General features: G+C 34.7%; 1 protein-coding gene across 3 annotated transcripts in view; it reads left to right on the forward strand.

Moving 5' to 3' along the window:
* The window catches only part of LOC113062544 (RNA-binding motif, single-stranded-interacting protein 3-like), a 36,472-nt gene extending 27,408 nt beyond the window's left edge, over nt 1-9,064 (forward strand). For 2 of the 3 annotated variants that reach the window (XM_026232453.1, XM_026232452.1), the window contains exons 8-14: nt 1,277-1,320; nt 2,611-2,707; nt 3,932-3,982; nt 4,782-4,865; nt 7,133-7,210; nt 7,506-7,630; nt 8,424-9,064. In XM_026232453.1, the coding sequence (XP_026088238.1) occupies nt 1,277-1,320; nt 2,611-2,707; nt 3,932-3,982; nt 4,782-4,865; nt 7,133-7,210; nt 7,506-7,630; nt 8,424-8,463 (519 nt within the window). In that variant the 3' untranslated portion in view covers nt 8,464-9,064. Of the gene's footprint in view, nt 1-1,276; nt 1,321-2,610; nt 2,708-3,931; nt 3,983-4,781; nt 4,866-7,132; nt 7,211-7,505; nt 7,631-8,419 lie in introns of all 3 variants that reach the window. The other variant, XM_026232454.1, reaches the window with a different exon arrangement.
* The last annotated feature ends 5,166 nt before the right edge of the window (nt 9,065-14,230 follow it).

Below are 14,230 nucleotides of genomic sequence, written 5' to 3' on the forward strand. Positions count from 1 at the left end.
AGTAAGACTTTAGACTGAAACAGCAGTTACTGTTGTTGAGATAATATATTTTTTTCATCCCCAAAAGAATTTTTTTTTTTTTAATGAATAACAATCCGAGAAAACTTGATAGAAACTTAAATGGATAACTTAGGTCTAACATATCGACAACATTGTGTTTGATTGTAAAACATCTTACACAGCAGTGGGTTTAAATGGTTGAACAAAACTATGCCTTAAAACCTCAAGAACGGTGGCAGTCGATAAATGTTGAAAAGTTTAGCTCTTTACATCGCAGCACAACAAAATAGTAACAATAAAGACAAAACAACAATAAAAAAGTTTACATGAAGTCAGAAAACAGCAAAACAATAATCTTATAACAGTAAGGGCATAATTTATTCATGCTGCAGTGCATGCTGGGAACTCGCAAGCGTTAACGTTCAGCAATATGAAATTCTCTGTTCAGACAACTGTGTTTAACTGGTAGGGGCAACGTTTGGGGTAATTGTGTTGGTCTCACAGGGGTTTTATGCAGTTTCAATAAAATTTCATTTGTTTTAGTATTTGAACCTAAAAAAAATGAAAAATACGCAGTTGCATTTTTTAAAAGAGTAACGAAATACATGTAACGCCATTACTTAATCGATGCAAAAAAACTGGTAACTGTAATTAGTTACAGTTTGTAAAATATGGGGAATCTATCAGGATTACAATGGTTTAATTTTAGTAAGGAATAATTGACGATGGGCCATTGAATTATTAGAAAATTAATAATCCAGTTGGAAATTTTCCTGGAAAGACCTTTTGAAATAACTGAAATAATTTAGCGAAGTGATATGGACATGTGTAAAACTGCGAGGAAACAGAATATCAGATGACCACAGGAGCAAGTCCTCTTCTTTTATTACAATAGAACAGTTAAACTGAAAGCATATTTAGTTTTTCATCAGATATGCCAAATACATTATGCCAATAGCTGCCAACAGCAATACTTCACTTTGCAGTCATTTTGAATCCTGCAATGTTTTAGCATTGTTTAATGTTAACATATTCAGTGCATGTGTTCTTAAAATGTTCAAATTTGTATTGTATATTTCATATGAGCAGAGCATTTAGTTGCAGCATAGGTGACATTTTCTTAAATATTTTATATTTTGCATCAGATTATATTTTGCATCATATCCATAATAACTAAGTATCAGTGTCTCTCTCTGTGTGATGGAGTGATGGAGAGTTTGGACACTTAGATCTGATGAAATCTGTGTTTAACTCTTCTCTCTCTGTGTCTCTGCAGATGGGAATGACACTCGCATATGACCCTGCCATCATGCAGAATGGGTACGTCTCTCTCTCTCTCTCTCTCTCTCACACTCACACACACACACACACACACACAGAGGAGGAAAGAGCGTCTCTCCTAGTGTGTTTTGCTCACAGGAAATCCCTCACTTCCTGTTTCCTGTGTCTGTCTCCTAATAAAACATCCTGTATGATAAGAGATCAGAACAACACAGCCCTGATTATTTACAGTCTCATCACAGCGCCACCTACAGGACAGACACACACACACACACACACACACACACACACACACACACACTGTCATGTGTGCTGGACACACCTCATTTAAACATGCAATCAGTCATTTGATGTTGAATATATTGGTGGTCTGGATCTAATATAGAAACACATCATTCACAGGTTTGTTTGTCACCCTTGAATTTTTATTCCACAATAATAAGAAATCCAGCTAAGCAGAAATGAAAAGAGAGGTTTTTGAATGATATCTTACTCACTCTGGATGCAGGTTCTGGCTGAATTTTAGTTTTGCTTGATTTGAGTGCAGAATTTGACTGTAGATATTACAATATTATTTTACACAGACTAGAAGATGTAGCTGGGCTTTGAGGCTCTGTGCTGGAGTGGTTTGCCTTTATCTCACAGGTAGAATGTTTTCTGTCAAAGTAGGGAACTGTTTTTCTTCCCATGCCCCAATATATCACGGTGTACCACAGGGCTCAATCCTGGGTCCTCTTTTGTTTGCATTATATATGCTTCAACTTGGTCATATTTTACAGACACACAATTTATATTACCACTTTTATGCTGATGACACTCTGATCTACTTTCCTATTAAAAATAATAATGGTTCTTTGTCTGGCCTGTTTGACTTCCTGTGTGACATAAAATGTTGGATGGACAGGAACTTCCCACAATTAAACAATGACAAATCTGAAATATTTACCAGATAGGACCTCTGACATAGTTAATCATTTTGGTTCTTTATCCTCAAATCTTCATGACTGTGTCAAAAACATTGGTGTAATTTTTTTTATCTAATTCGAGTTTCGATAAGAAGATTAGTGGTATTGTTAAAAGTAGTTTCTTTCAGCTAAGATCTATTGCCAAAATCAAGATGATGCTCTCTAAGAAAGATCTTGAAACTGTTATTCATGCTTTTATTTCCTCAAAGTTTCATTATTGCAACTCTTTTTACCTGGGTTTGACTAGCACTTAGGTTGCAGTTCCTTCTGTTTTGAAATATGCTCGGTGAATTAATAAACTAAATTAAATGTATATACTGTATCAGTTATGAATATCAGTATTATGTAAACTCTCTCTTTTTAGGTTCTACTCTCCTCCGTACAGTATCACTGCTAACCGGATGATCTCGCAAGCATCCATCACTCCATTCATCACTGCTTCACCCGTCTCTGCATATCAGGTGTGTGTGTGTGTGATCCATCACTCTGAGATTGATGTATTAGCATCAGAGCAGAGGATCAGAGCCAGAGTTCTTCTGTTCACACCAAGCACAGATTAAGCACCAATATGAATCCCTTTTCTGTGGCTTTGCATGAAAATGTCTGTGCAAATATGAATATTTGTACTGTACCTCTAATATGGTTCTACTGTAAGTCAGTGACTGAATTACTGCAGTGCGATTTGCTTTTGCATTTTCCGTCATCAGTTCAGAGTAAAATCTTTTTAATATTTTGTGAACTACTTTTGAATACCGTATTTTCCGGACTATAAGTCGCACTTTTTTTCATAGTTTGGCTGGTACTGCGACTTATAGTCAGGTGCGACTTATTTATCAAAATTAATTTGACATGAACCAATAGAAAACATTACCGTCTCCAGTCGCCAGAGGGCGCTCTATGCTGCTCAGTTCTCCTGTAGTCTACACTGAAGACATAGAGCGCCCTCTCGCGGCTGGAGACGGTAATGTTTTCTCTTAGTTCTAAATAAATGCGACTTATAGTCCAGTGCGACTTACAGATGTTTTTTTTTCCTCATCATGATGTTTTTTTGGACTGATGCGACTTATACTCAGGTGCGACTTATAGTCCGAAAAATACAGTAGTTTTGTTAATTTTTAGTAGCAAGAATTTAGAAAACACGCATCACACATTCTTGAAAAAAAGTTTTGATTTTAATTTCATTTACATTTATTTCTACAGCATATTTAAAACAACTCATTTATAATCCACACTGTAAACGAATTGAATAAAAACTGAAAAGTGTAAGTAATGCAAACGATCATTAATAAATTAAATTCTGTTATATTTTAGCATTGAGATAATGACACAGTTTGTCTCATGTTTTCATTTCATTATTTTTTTAAGTTTCCTTTTTAATTTTAGTTACTATGTATAATATTTATTAATTAGCTTTCTAATTAACAATATATTTCTATATTGTTTTTATTAATTTAATTTAATACTTCAAGGTGCATTAGGCTACACTGAATGAAAATACAAGATATTGCTACTAGTCGAAATATGTTTTTTTATATATATATTTTCATTTCAGTTCATGTTTATTTCAAGTAACAAGAATGTATCTATGTAGTTTTATTTAGCTATAACAGCCCTTTATCATGCTGTTTGTGGATGGTGTTTATGGTTTATGAATGCTGGATGAAGCTGTTTGTTGTTCCTCACAGATTCAGAGCACAGCGTGGATTCCTCCGCAGCAGTTTGTGATGCAGCCCACAGTAAGTGACCTCTGACCCCTGACCTTCCCTGTTTCTATGACTGCTCACATACACAAGCCTAGCAGAAACAGATTCTTTATTTGCAAGCACTGGAGATGCTATATGATTATGAAAAAATAAATTATGACTGTGGTAAAATGTTTCTTGCTCATGATTCTCAGAAGACATGAATTGCTAAATGCTAAAAGTTTCACAGAGGCAATGTGTGATTAATATTTCAGTGATACTCAAAAGAAAACCGCCTGTTATAAGTGTGTTTCACGCAGTGGGCATCGGATAAGAATGCAGCTTTCTGAAAGCACGTGTGTAGTTTCAGACATGAAGGTTGTTTCTGTGTTTCATACGAGTTACATGCAATAAAACTCACTCTCTGCTGACTCAGTTTTATTCTCATATGAACTCCTAGAACATGTTCCTCATGCTGTTTCTCAAATGTTTGCCATGTTAAAGTCATTGATTGAGGTCAGCACTGAAATGAAAGTCGACAGATCGGCCGCACAATATAGAATCAGCCAACCATAACCCACGGTTATAAGACATTCACTAAATCAATATCACTGAGCTGAAGTCTCATTTATTTTTTACACAACACAAACTCATCGACTTGACCGTAACACATTCTGAAAACCGGGTTTGTGTGAACATAGACGTCCTTTATTTCTACAGGAAGAACACACTATCATCAACATGAAAAAAAAGAAACCAAGACAAAAAAAGACTGATCAAGTACTGAATTATTTTGCAGCGAGTAAATAATTAATGATAAATGTGTGTGTTTTGTGCCTCTGTGTGTCTGCAGGGAGCTCTAGATCACAGCGCAGCGGCCGTAATGACTCCACTAACACAACAGATGAGTCAGATCACACTGGGATCTCCTGCTAATGTGAGTTTACAGTGTCATCTCACAGTTACTGAACACAAAATGTCACAAAAACATCAACTGCATGGTCACTGTAGTGTGCGGTCAGATGGCATAAGTGGTCTTTGGTCAGAAAAATATATGTGTAATACTTAAAGGGATCATCGGATGCAGAATTCACTTTACAAGTTTGTTTGAACATAAATGTGTGTTGGAAGTGTGTGTATACATCCAACCTGTAATGATAAATATCCACCTAATTTCCAACATTCCACCAAATGCACCATTTTTAAATCCCTCTTTTAAAATCCTGTTTATCAAATCAAGCTGTTCTGACGTAGTTCTGCACAGGCCCCTCCCACGATAGTTGATTGACAAGGCCGTCTTACATTAGACCCGCCCTGAGCGAGCTGTCATCAGTCTCTGATTAATCGTTTGAGGTGTTTTGGTGTTGGATAATGAACATTGCAGTCATCAATTCACTCCCGACATCTGAGCCGCTGAAGATGCAGAGGATTAATGTTACTGTCTTTTTTGAAGAGAATGCACCGATCTCGATCTGCCTAAATTAGTCTATGTTCGCACAAATCATTAGTGATCCAGCTTCATCTACAGAAGAAGTGAGTATAAGGGCTTTTTATCAATCTCTGCTAATAAACTTTCCTAATATGTGCTAATTAGCAAGTTTCCCGGCTGAAGTACAGTTTGATCATCACCTCATGGAAGAGAGGGGCGGGGTCAGAGAGCTCATTAGCATTTAAAGCAACATGCACTAAAAAAACAGCTTGCTGAAACCAGAGCTTATTTTCACAGGGTAAAAAGGGTGTTTTTTACACTACCATTGAGAAATTTTAACCAAAGTATGTAATATACTTTTCATTAAGACCCTAAAGAGCATATCAACTTGTGGAAACGGGCATCCGATGACCCCTTAAATACTAGACTATTTACCCGACTATGTACCGGACTATATACTCAACTACATAATGGACTAAAAGGAAGACTATATGCTGAACTATATACTGTACCAGCCTATATAACAGACTATACACTGGTCTATAGGCTATATACTGAACTATATTCTAGAATATATAACAGACTATATATTAAACTATATTCCAGCCTATATAACGACTATACACCGATCTATATTGGATTCTATATTCTATTCTAAAGCTATATTGGACTAAAATCCAGACTGCACACCAGACTAAACCTGACTATATACCAGATTAAAACCTATATACAAAACCCTATATCAGACTATAAACTGCATTATATTCTAGACTATCTACTCAAATATAAACCAACTATGTACTGGACTGTATACCAGATTATATACCCAACTATACGCCAGACTATACTGTATACCAGACTACGAATACAGTATGACTACTCAACTATATACAGGATTGAAAATCTGCTTCACAACAATTCCTGCATCTAGAAATAGTTTATAGTGTTAAGGGTTAATACTTGGAAGGTGTGTGTGTGTGTGTGTGTGTGTGTACTAGATGATTTAGAAACACATCCCATCTGCCCGTCTCTCTGAGTGTGTAAATAAACTACAACACACACTTTCCTTTCAGACCACAAACAGCATCAGAGACTCAGTATGTCAGATGTAAAATGCAGATGAGCCCAGCTCACTTGAATGTTGATGCATATACACTACACGACCTGAATGAGAGCAGTTCATGTGTGTTATGACTGTATTCTGGACTACACAGCCTCATTCTGGAAGTGATGATAGATCAAATTCACTTTCACAGTGTCTTCTCATCATTCTGTTATCCACATGAACCAGCTACAGTTTTTCCGGTTTGTTTTCGCCTAGACAAGTTTACGCAAATGTTAGAATTTGTGAGGTGTGAACTTCACAGAAATGGGGTTTTAATTTAAAATGACTCTTTTCAGTGAGTCAGGGTCGACTCTTTCTTTTTTAGAGACGCTCTTTCAGCTTTACAACTTTGCACACTGTTTACATTCACATACAGCTACATTATACACCGCATCAGAGATCATTTTCAATAATCCATAATCGGGGCACTTTAAAAGGTTTAATGCACACATGTATGTGTGTGTCTGTGTGTGTTTACTGTAAGTTTGTCCCCTCAAATGTCCAGCCTTGTTATATACCATATATACTGGACTATACAAGAAAAAAAAACACTCTCTCACACACACACACACACACAAGACCGTGTGATCTGCAGTTCTTGATCCGTCGATGTCTTCATGTGTGTGTTATCTAGTGCTGATCTGTGTGTGTGTGTGTGTGTGTGTTTCAGTACATCACGGCTCCGGCTCCTGTGGCCCCTGTGCAGGGAACATTCATCCATCAGTTAACGTCAGCGCTTCCTGTAGAAGTAAGCCATGCATATTTCATGCGTTTTAGAAATGCACAATATTGCCAAAATATAAACGTATATCAATATGATGATGATGATAATGATGATAAACAAATAATAAATAAATAAATAAAGTATTATTATTATTTTTGCCTCTGAATAATTCCCAAAATAACAAATTTACTATTTCAATATTTCACTGTCAAATAAAAAACAGGCACAGTTCCATGCTTTGCTCTGAAACTGAAATTTAATTTAATTAAATTGCAGCCTTTATGATGATTTCCTGCATGATGTCACTTCCTGTTCTCAGGGTGTAGTAACAGACGTTCCTCTCCAGACGGTGGCTCCCTCGTCACAGGACATGCATTTAACACAGCAACAGATCCCTGTGGAAACTAGTGACTGTATTCAACCCTGCCCAGTCAACCAGTCCAAGTGCGCACTACGTCCTGTGCACTGCACCCTACATACTTCACATCACCTTACAACCTTACATAAACAGCATCCATCTATTTATTAATTCATTCATTTAATCCACCATTCGACCTGAACACCTTACATCCTTTTTATTTGTATTTATTTATTTTTTTAAATCTTCAAAACTCAAATAAAATTAACAGATTTAATGCATTGGTAATCATTATTATAGGTTTAAAAAATATACTGCTAAATTATTTTACATATACATTTCATATATTTTTTATATTTAATGTAGAAATTAACACTAATATTATATATTAGTAAAATAAATGCTATATTATATATTAACAACCTCGTGACCTTTCATGCTTTTTATGTATATTGTTTAATAGTCAAAACTGAAATAAAACTGTTAGCATTAGCTAATGAGTCATTAAATGCATTGGGCATCTAGGTATAAGAATATACTAGTAAATTAGTTAAATGACAAGTGACAAATGTTGCTATATGTAGATATTAATATTATAAATGAATACAGGCATGTAAAGTCATTAAACTCAATTTAATTTAATATGATATATACAATGTATTTATAATATTAATGTTAATATAGTAACATTTGTGTGTGTGTGTGTGTGTGTGTGCTGTTAATATTCTTTCTTTAATGCATTCATATAAATTCATATTGATGCATTTAATTAATTTTAGTAAAAAAATGCTCATGTTTTGCAGTTGCATTTGCATTCAGAGTTTGGTTTGTGCACTGTAGATGCACTGATGGATGATTCTGTGTGTTGTTCTCAGATAGCATCCTGAAGAGGTGGATGTACGTCAGCGTTGTCTTCTGATGGAGATCTGACGGTCTGCACTGTACACACTCACTCATTATGAACTTCCAGGTGACATCTGCACCAAAAACACTGACTTGACTTCGTTATCTCCCTCCTGGACTGAAGGACTCTTCACGAGCTGATCAGCTTTATTTCTCTGTTGTTTTTTATGTCTGTTGGACTGAATCTTCTTCAGAGAGTTCATAAATATGAAAACACTGTGTGGATATATAAATGATCAGAAGAGCACGGATTATCTTCCTCCGATATTAAGCTTTCACATTTTCTTCTGTCAAATGTTGGTTTTACAGGAATTTACATAAATCTCAGTTGCCTTAATTTTGAATACATCTGAATTTTGTTTAATATCTGGTTCTACATCATGACGGGACTGAATCCTGATATCACCTCTTCTTCTCCTGAAGAAAAGTAAATATATTTTTCCTGAATGGATTGCATTTTACAGAACATTAATTTTCACTAAGAGGGAAATACAGTACAGCAGTTTGCTGCAATTTTTTTATTTTTATATAGACGGTTTCATCGGGAGCACGCGCCTGGACCTAAGTTAACTTCCGGTCTGTGTTGTGTATATCGGTCTGGCTGCAGTGCCATCTACAAACGCAGTTAAAGCCAAGGTGATGAGTAGACTAAAGTTGGGCTCGGGTGGTTGTGCTGCGGGATGTGTTTCCCATACATTTATTTATTTTTGGAGACTTGCAACAATTTTAAAACTGATCGATTTTTAAAAAGACTTCGTTAAATAAACATGAGTAACGTAAGGTTACGTACTGCACGTTTAATAATAATAATTCCTTACATTTATATGTTTAAATATCAAAACGAGGCACAGGTGTTTTTATATCGCTGTATTTCTGAAGGAAGACTTGCATGTTATATGCGTGATAAAGCAGCGTGTGAGCGTAGCTCTGCTTTGTTTACAGCTGTTACTGGGGAAACCTCTATTTCTCGCGCTTTATGTCTATGTTTTAAAACATCTCCTGCTGGCAAAGAATGAATTTGCATTTTCATTAAGACCGCCTGATCCACGCAGCAAACATATTTTGTTTGTTATCAAAAAATATCTACTCTAGAGGGACTTGCTGTTGTTATCGATTCTATTTAGAGTCTACCGGAAGTTAAGTTAGGTCCACAAAAGCGTGCACGCGCAGTAACGTTTGTTTATGGTGATGCCGTTGAAACCGTCTATATCTTAAAATTAATTTTATTTTTGCTTGCTTTATCGCATACATTAGATTTTTTTTTATAAATATATATTTCATTATTGATAATATACTTGCTCTGAAACCTTTAATTTTAAATTCAATTAAAGGCTGTTTTGTAATAATAATGTGTTTTATTTTGATTGTTTTAAAAATTTTATGATTTAATTATTTTTAGTAAGATTTTTTATTAAGTTTGGTTTTTTAAAATGTTTTAATTTAAAATCGTGTATTTCAATTTTGAATTTTTTTATTTAAATTTGTATTAAATTTTATTCTGCTTGATTTTATCTGCTTTAAATGAACTCTTTTTAATTTTAAATTAAGATCTAATTTGATCAATTTAAACATTTAATTTGCTGCTAAACCTTTATGTAAATTAACATCACGAATAATTAAAATAACTTCAAAAGCTAAATGAAAGCATAGACGTGTATGAAGTATGTGTGATTCTGAACTCACTCAGTCTAAAGCAATAGAAGTCGTTCCTGAGAATGAATGGTGTCCATTTCTAAACCAAAGAGGAAACGTTCTCTTAATATGTTGATGTTTTTTTTTTTACAGCTGCTGCTGTTGTTGTTTTCATTATTATTGTATAACAGTATTGTTTTTATTGTGTTAGCCGGTTGATCATTGATCATCTCTTTATGTACAGTCATGAGTTAAATCCACAGTTTCAGTAAAGGAGGACTCTGATCAGCTGATGTTCGTGAGTTATGTTTCTATGTGGAAGATCATTTGATCAAGAATCATTTGATTCAGATCGGGACTTGGAAAGTGGATCGCGAATCATTTGATTCAGATCAGGATCGCGAATCATTTGATTCAGATCGGGACTTCGGAAAGTGGATCGCGAATCATTTGATTCAGATCGGGACTTCGGAAAGTGGATCGCGAATCATTTGATTCAGATCGGGACTTCGGGAGCGGGTCCGCAAATCTTTTTCTCTGATTTCTTTATTATTATCATTATTATACAGTAGAAAACAATACAACATTAAGGCAGTGCGGTTATAAAAATAAAGCAAATAAAAAAGAAGTAAAGAAAGTATAAATAGTCTACAAACCCCTTAAGAAAATTAACCGGGTTTTTACAGTAATAAAAGTGTAGTAACCACACTCTAAAAAATTCTGCCTTGTTTCAACTCGACTTTTGGTCAAACATGGACTAACCCAACTTTTGGGTTAAAAATGTAATGCAAATGTTCAGAAGTTGAGTTAGTTGATGACTACTACCCAACATTATGGAAGGACATCCGAAGCTGTTCAAACCAAGGAGTGAAACTTCACTTTCATCCCTGCATTTATTATTGTTATGGTTTATTATTTCAAACCACACAAACATCTCTTTTGTCTTGTTATGCTCTGTGAGGGGATTTTTTGTAGATCTTCAGATCAGTATGTGTTGTGAAAGAGCTCTACACATAAAATACAACTAACTGGGTTTAATGAATGTCAGACATGTTCTCGTTTGACTTGTTTTCTGGATCACAGACAGCTCTAATCTCCAACATGTGGGTTTGTTGTGAATGTTTTGTCTGGGTTTGTGTTGTGTAACTCAAACAACAGACATAAATATTGAAAATCAGAACCAGCTTGTATTGCATATGTATAGTGTGTGTTCAGTTCGGTCTCAGTTCATCTGGAGCTTCAGAATCACAAAAACAAGACGGTATGTCCCGGATCCAACCCAGGGTTAATATAGGGTCATTCCATATCAGTTAAAAGGAATACATCAATAAAGGAGAAAGTTAAATACGAAATTTCATGGTTGAACATTTACAGAGTAATCCACTATTTTGAAGAGGGGGGTTAAAATGACAATTTTCACCTGAGTTTCAGAGCCAAATTACAGGGAGGTAAAATTATTATCAATGGTTATAACACAGAGATTAGTAAATCTATTATCCAAATTTTATCCATTTTTGTTGAATTTTCTGTCAATAGTGACTATTCAAAAAATGGGAAAAGAGCACTTTTCAAGTTTTTTTTTTCTCTCCAGAGTTTGCAGGCTTGTAACTCAAGAAGAATTAAAGATATATTAATGCCCTTTTAGATTTTGGGTCTTAATAAACTTTACTTTTTATATTCTCATTTGCCAGACCCTATATAGTTTGATTCCAGAGATATTAGGTATATGGCTATTGTACACATTTCCAGGGGTCAAAAACCCAACCTGGGTCACATTGTGTCATTTGACCCTTTAGCGGAAGTTTTATTGGCGTATAATGCTTAAAATGAATTCACTTCAGGACACTGCCAAAGAATAATGTCCCATTTTGGTTTAGTTAAGTAATAAAATTGTATAAAAAATTAATAAAAACTATAAAGCATAACTAAGAAAAATGACAAAAAATCCAACAAAACGAATATTTTTCATTATATCATGCATATTATTAACCATATTAGCTGTTTATTAGTACTTAAAACATTTATTATACATGAGCATATTATACACCCTACCCTTAACAATATCTTACTAACTATTAATAAGCAGCAAACTAGAAGTTTATTGATGCAAAAGTAATGGTTTGTTAATAATGAGACTTGAAGCTAAAATAATGTGTGACCAAAATAGTGAACTATTGCATTCTTAAAATACTGATTTTTTTTCCCCTGTTTATTATTCAGGATTTGAGTTTATCCCACAGGATCGCCGTTCACCACTGATATAATGACAAAGTTCTCAGAGGAAGTGTTATTGGTAGATGATTCACCCTTTTTAGCAGAAGACTGGAGAAACGTTCACCTTTGATTACATTTTAACATACAATCACAGTATATTCACATAGAACCCAGGTATTTTGAATTGCAATATTTCACAATTTTACATTAGTTTTTCGTTAAATAAATGCAGCCTTGATGACTTTTGACTGTTTATTAAACTTAACCAGGTGTGTGTGTGTGTGTGCGTGTGTTAAAATGATGTAAGCAGATCTCCCTCTTATTTTTGGGAAGTGATATAACCCCCTCTCCGTTTTCTGTAAAACATCTGTTTTTAGCTGATCTGATATTGAAACTGGATTATTATTTATGTGTGTCAAATTTCTCAATATACTGTAGTTGCACAACATTTCCTCTGTTGTAATGATTCTCATTATTTGTTGTTTCTCTCAGCTGTCAGAACGACATGTTGAAAGAATTACAAAGACGCTACGTTGAACGATCTATAAAGATAAATCTATAAAAAAATATACATTCATTGCAGGGTCTATATAAAAAATCTGGTAGTGGTTACTCCAGAAAAATGCTCAAAACAAATGACTATGTTGGTCTAAATGAGTCTACTCCACCAAACGATAAGCTTAAGCCCCTTCAGATCAGTGTTGAAACAAAATCCAGAGATATTCTCAATATTACTCAGACAGCAGGATACAGGTTTAAGTACTTCTGCTTAATGTTACACCATCAGATATACAGAAAACACATCTCTCTTATCTATTGCTCTGTTAACCATGTATAGACCACCAGAGCCATATGCAGATTTCCTGAATGAATCAGAAGTATTGGTTAATGTTTATAAAGCACTAATTATGGGATACTTTTACACTCACATTCTTTTAAGGGTCATGCAAAATGCCATCAGGACCCACTCTTTGTTTCAATTATACACTAGATTTAATTATATCACATGGAATCGATCTTACTGATATAGATATCATACCTCAAAGTCATAATGTTACTGACCATTTCCTTGTATCATGCATGCTGCGTATTACTGATAATAACTATATGGCTCTGCGTTATCATCCATGAAGATCTATTGTTTCAACCTCTAAAGATAGATTCATGAATACTGCTCTATACTGTGTACTCATAAATACATATGAACTAGATGAAATAATGAAATATGGGTACTATATTCTCTAATACATTAGAAGCTGTTGCCCCCATTAAATTGAAAAAGGTTGGAGAGAAATGTACTCTTCCATGGTACAATAGTAATACTCACTCTCTCAAGAAAGTAACTCGTAGTCTTGAACGCAAATGGAGAAAAACTCACTTGGAGGTATTTAGAATTGCATGGAAAAACAGTATGTCCCGCTATAGACAGGCTCTAAAAACTGCTAGGGCAGAGCATATAGAAAATAACCAAAACAATATAAGGTTTTTATTTAGCACAGTGGCTAGATTAAACAGTAATCAGACGTCCCACAAACGAAATATTCCCTCACAGTTAATTAGTAATGATTCTAGGAATTTATTCACTGATAAAATAGATAGCATTAGAAATACATAACAAATGTAGAATCAACAGCATCTTGTAATTCAGCTTCATTCATTGCACCCAAAGAAAAATCGTAGTGCTTTACAGCTATAGGACAGGAAGAGCTAAATAAACATATCCCTGTATCTAAACCAACAACTTGCCTGTTAGAAACTGTACCCACTGAATTACTGAACGAGTTGTTACCTGTAGCAACTCGTCGTTATCTTTAGCTCACGTCCCAAAACTATTTAAGCTGGCGGTTAAGCCTCTTATTAAGAAACTAGATTCTAGTGATCTGGCAAATTCCAGACCAATTTCAAATCTTCTGTTCATGTTGTGTCCACTCAATTTT

The sequence above is a fragment of the Carassius auratus genome, chromosome 44 (assembly GCF_003368295.1).
Source record: "Carassius auratus strain Wakin chromosome 44, ASM336829v1, whole genome shotgun sequence".
NCBI classification, from domain to species: domain Eukaryota; kingdom Metazoa; phylum Chordata; class Actinopteri; order Cypriniformes; family Cyprinidae; genus Carassius; species Carassius auratus.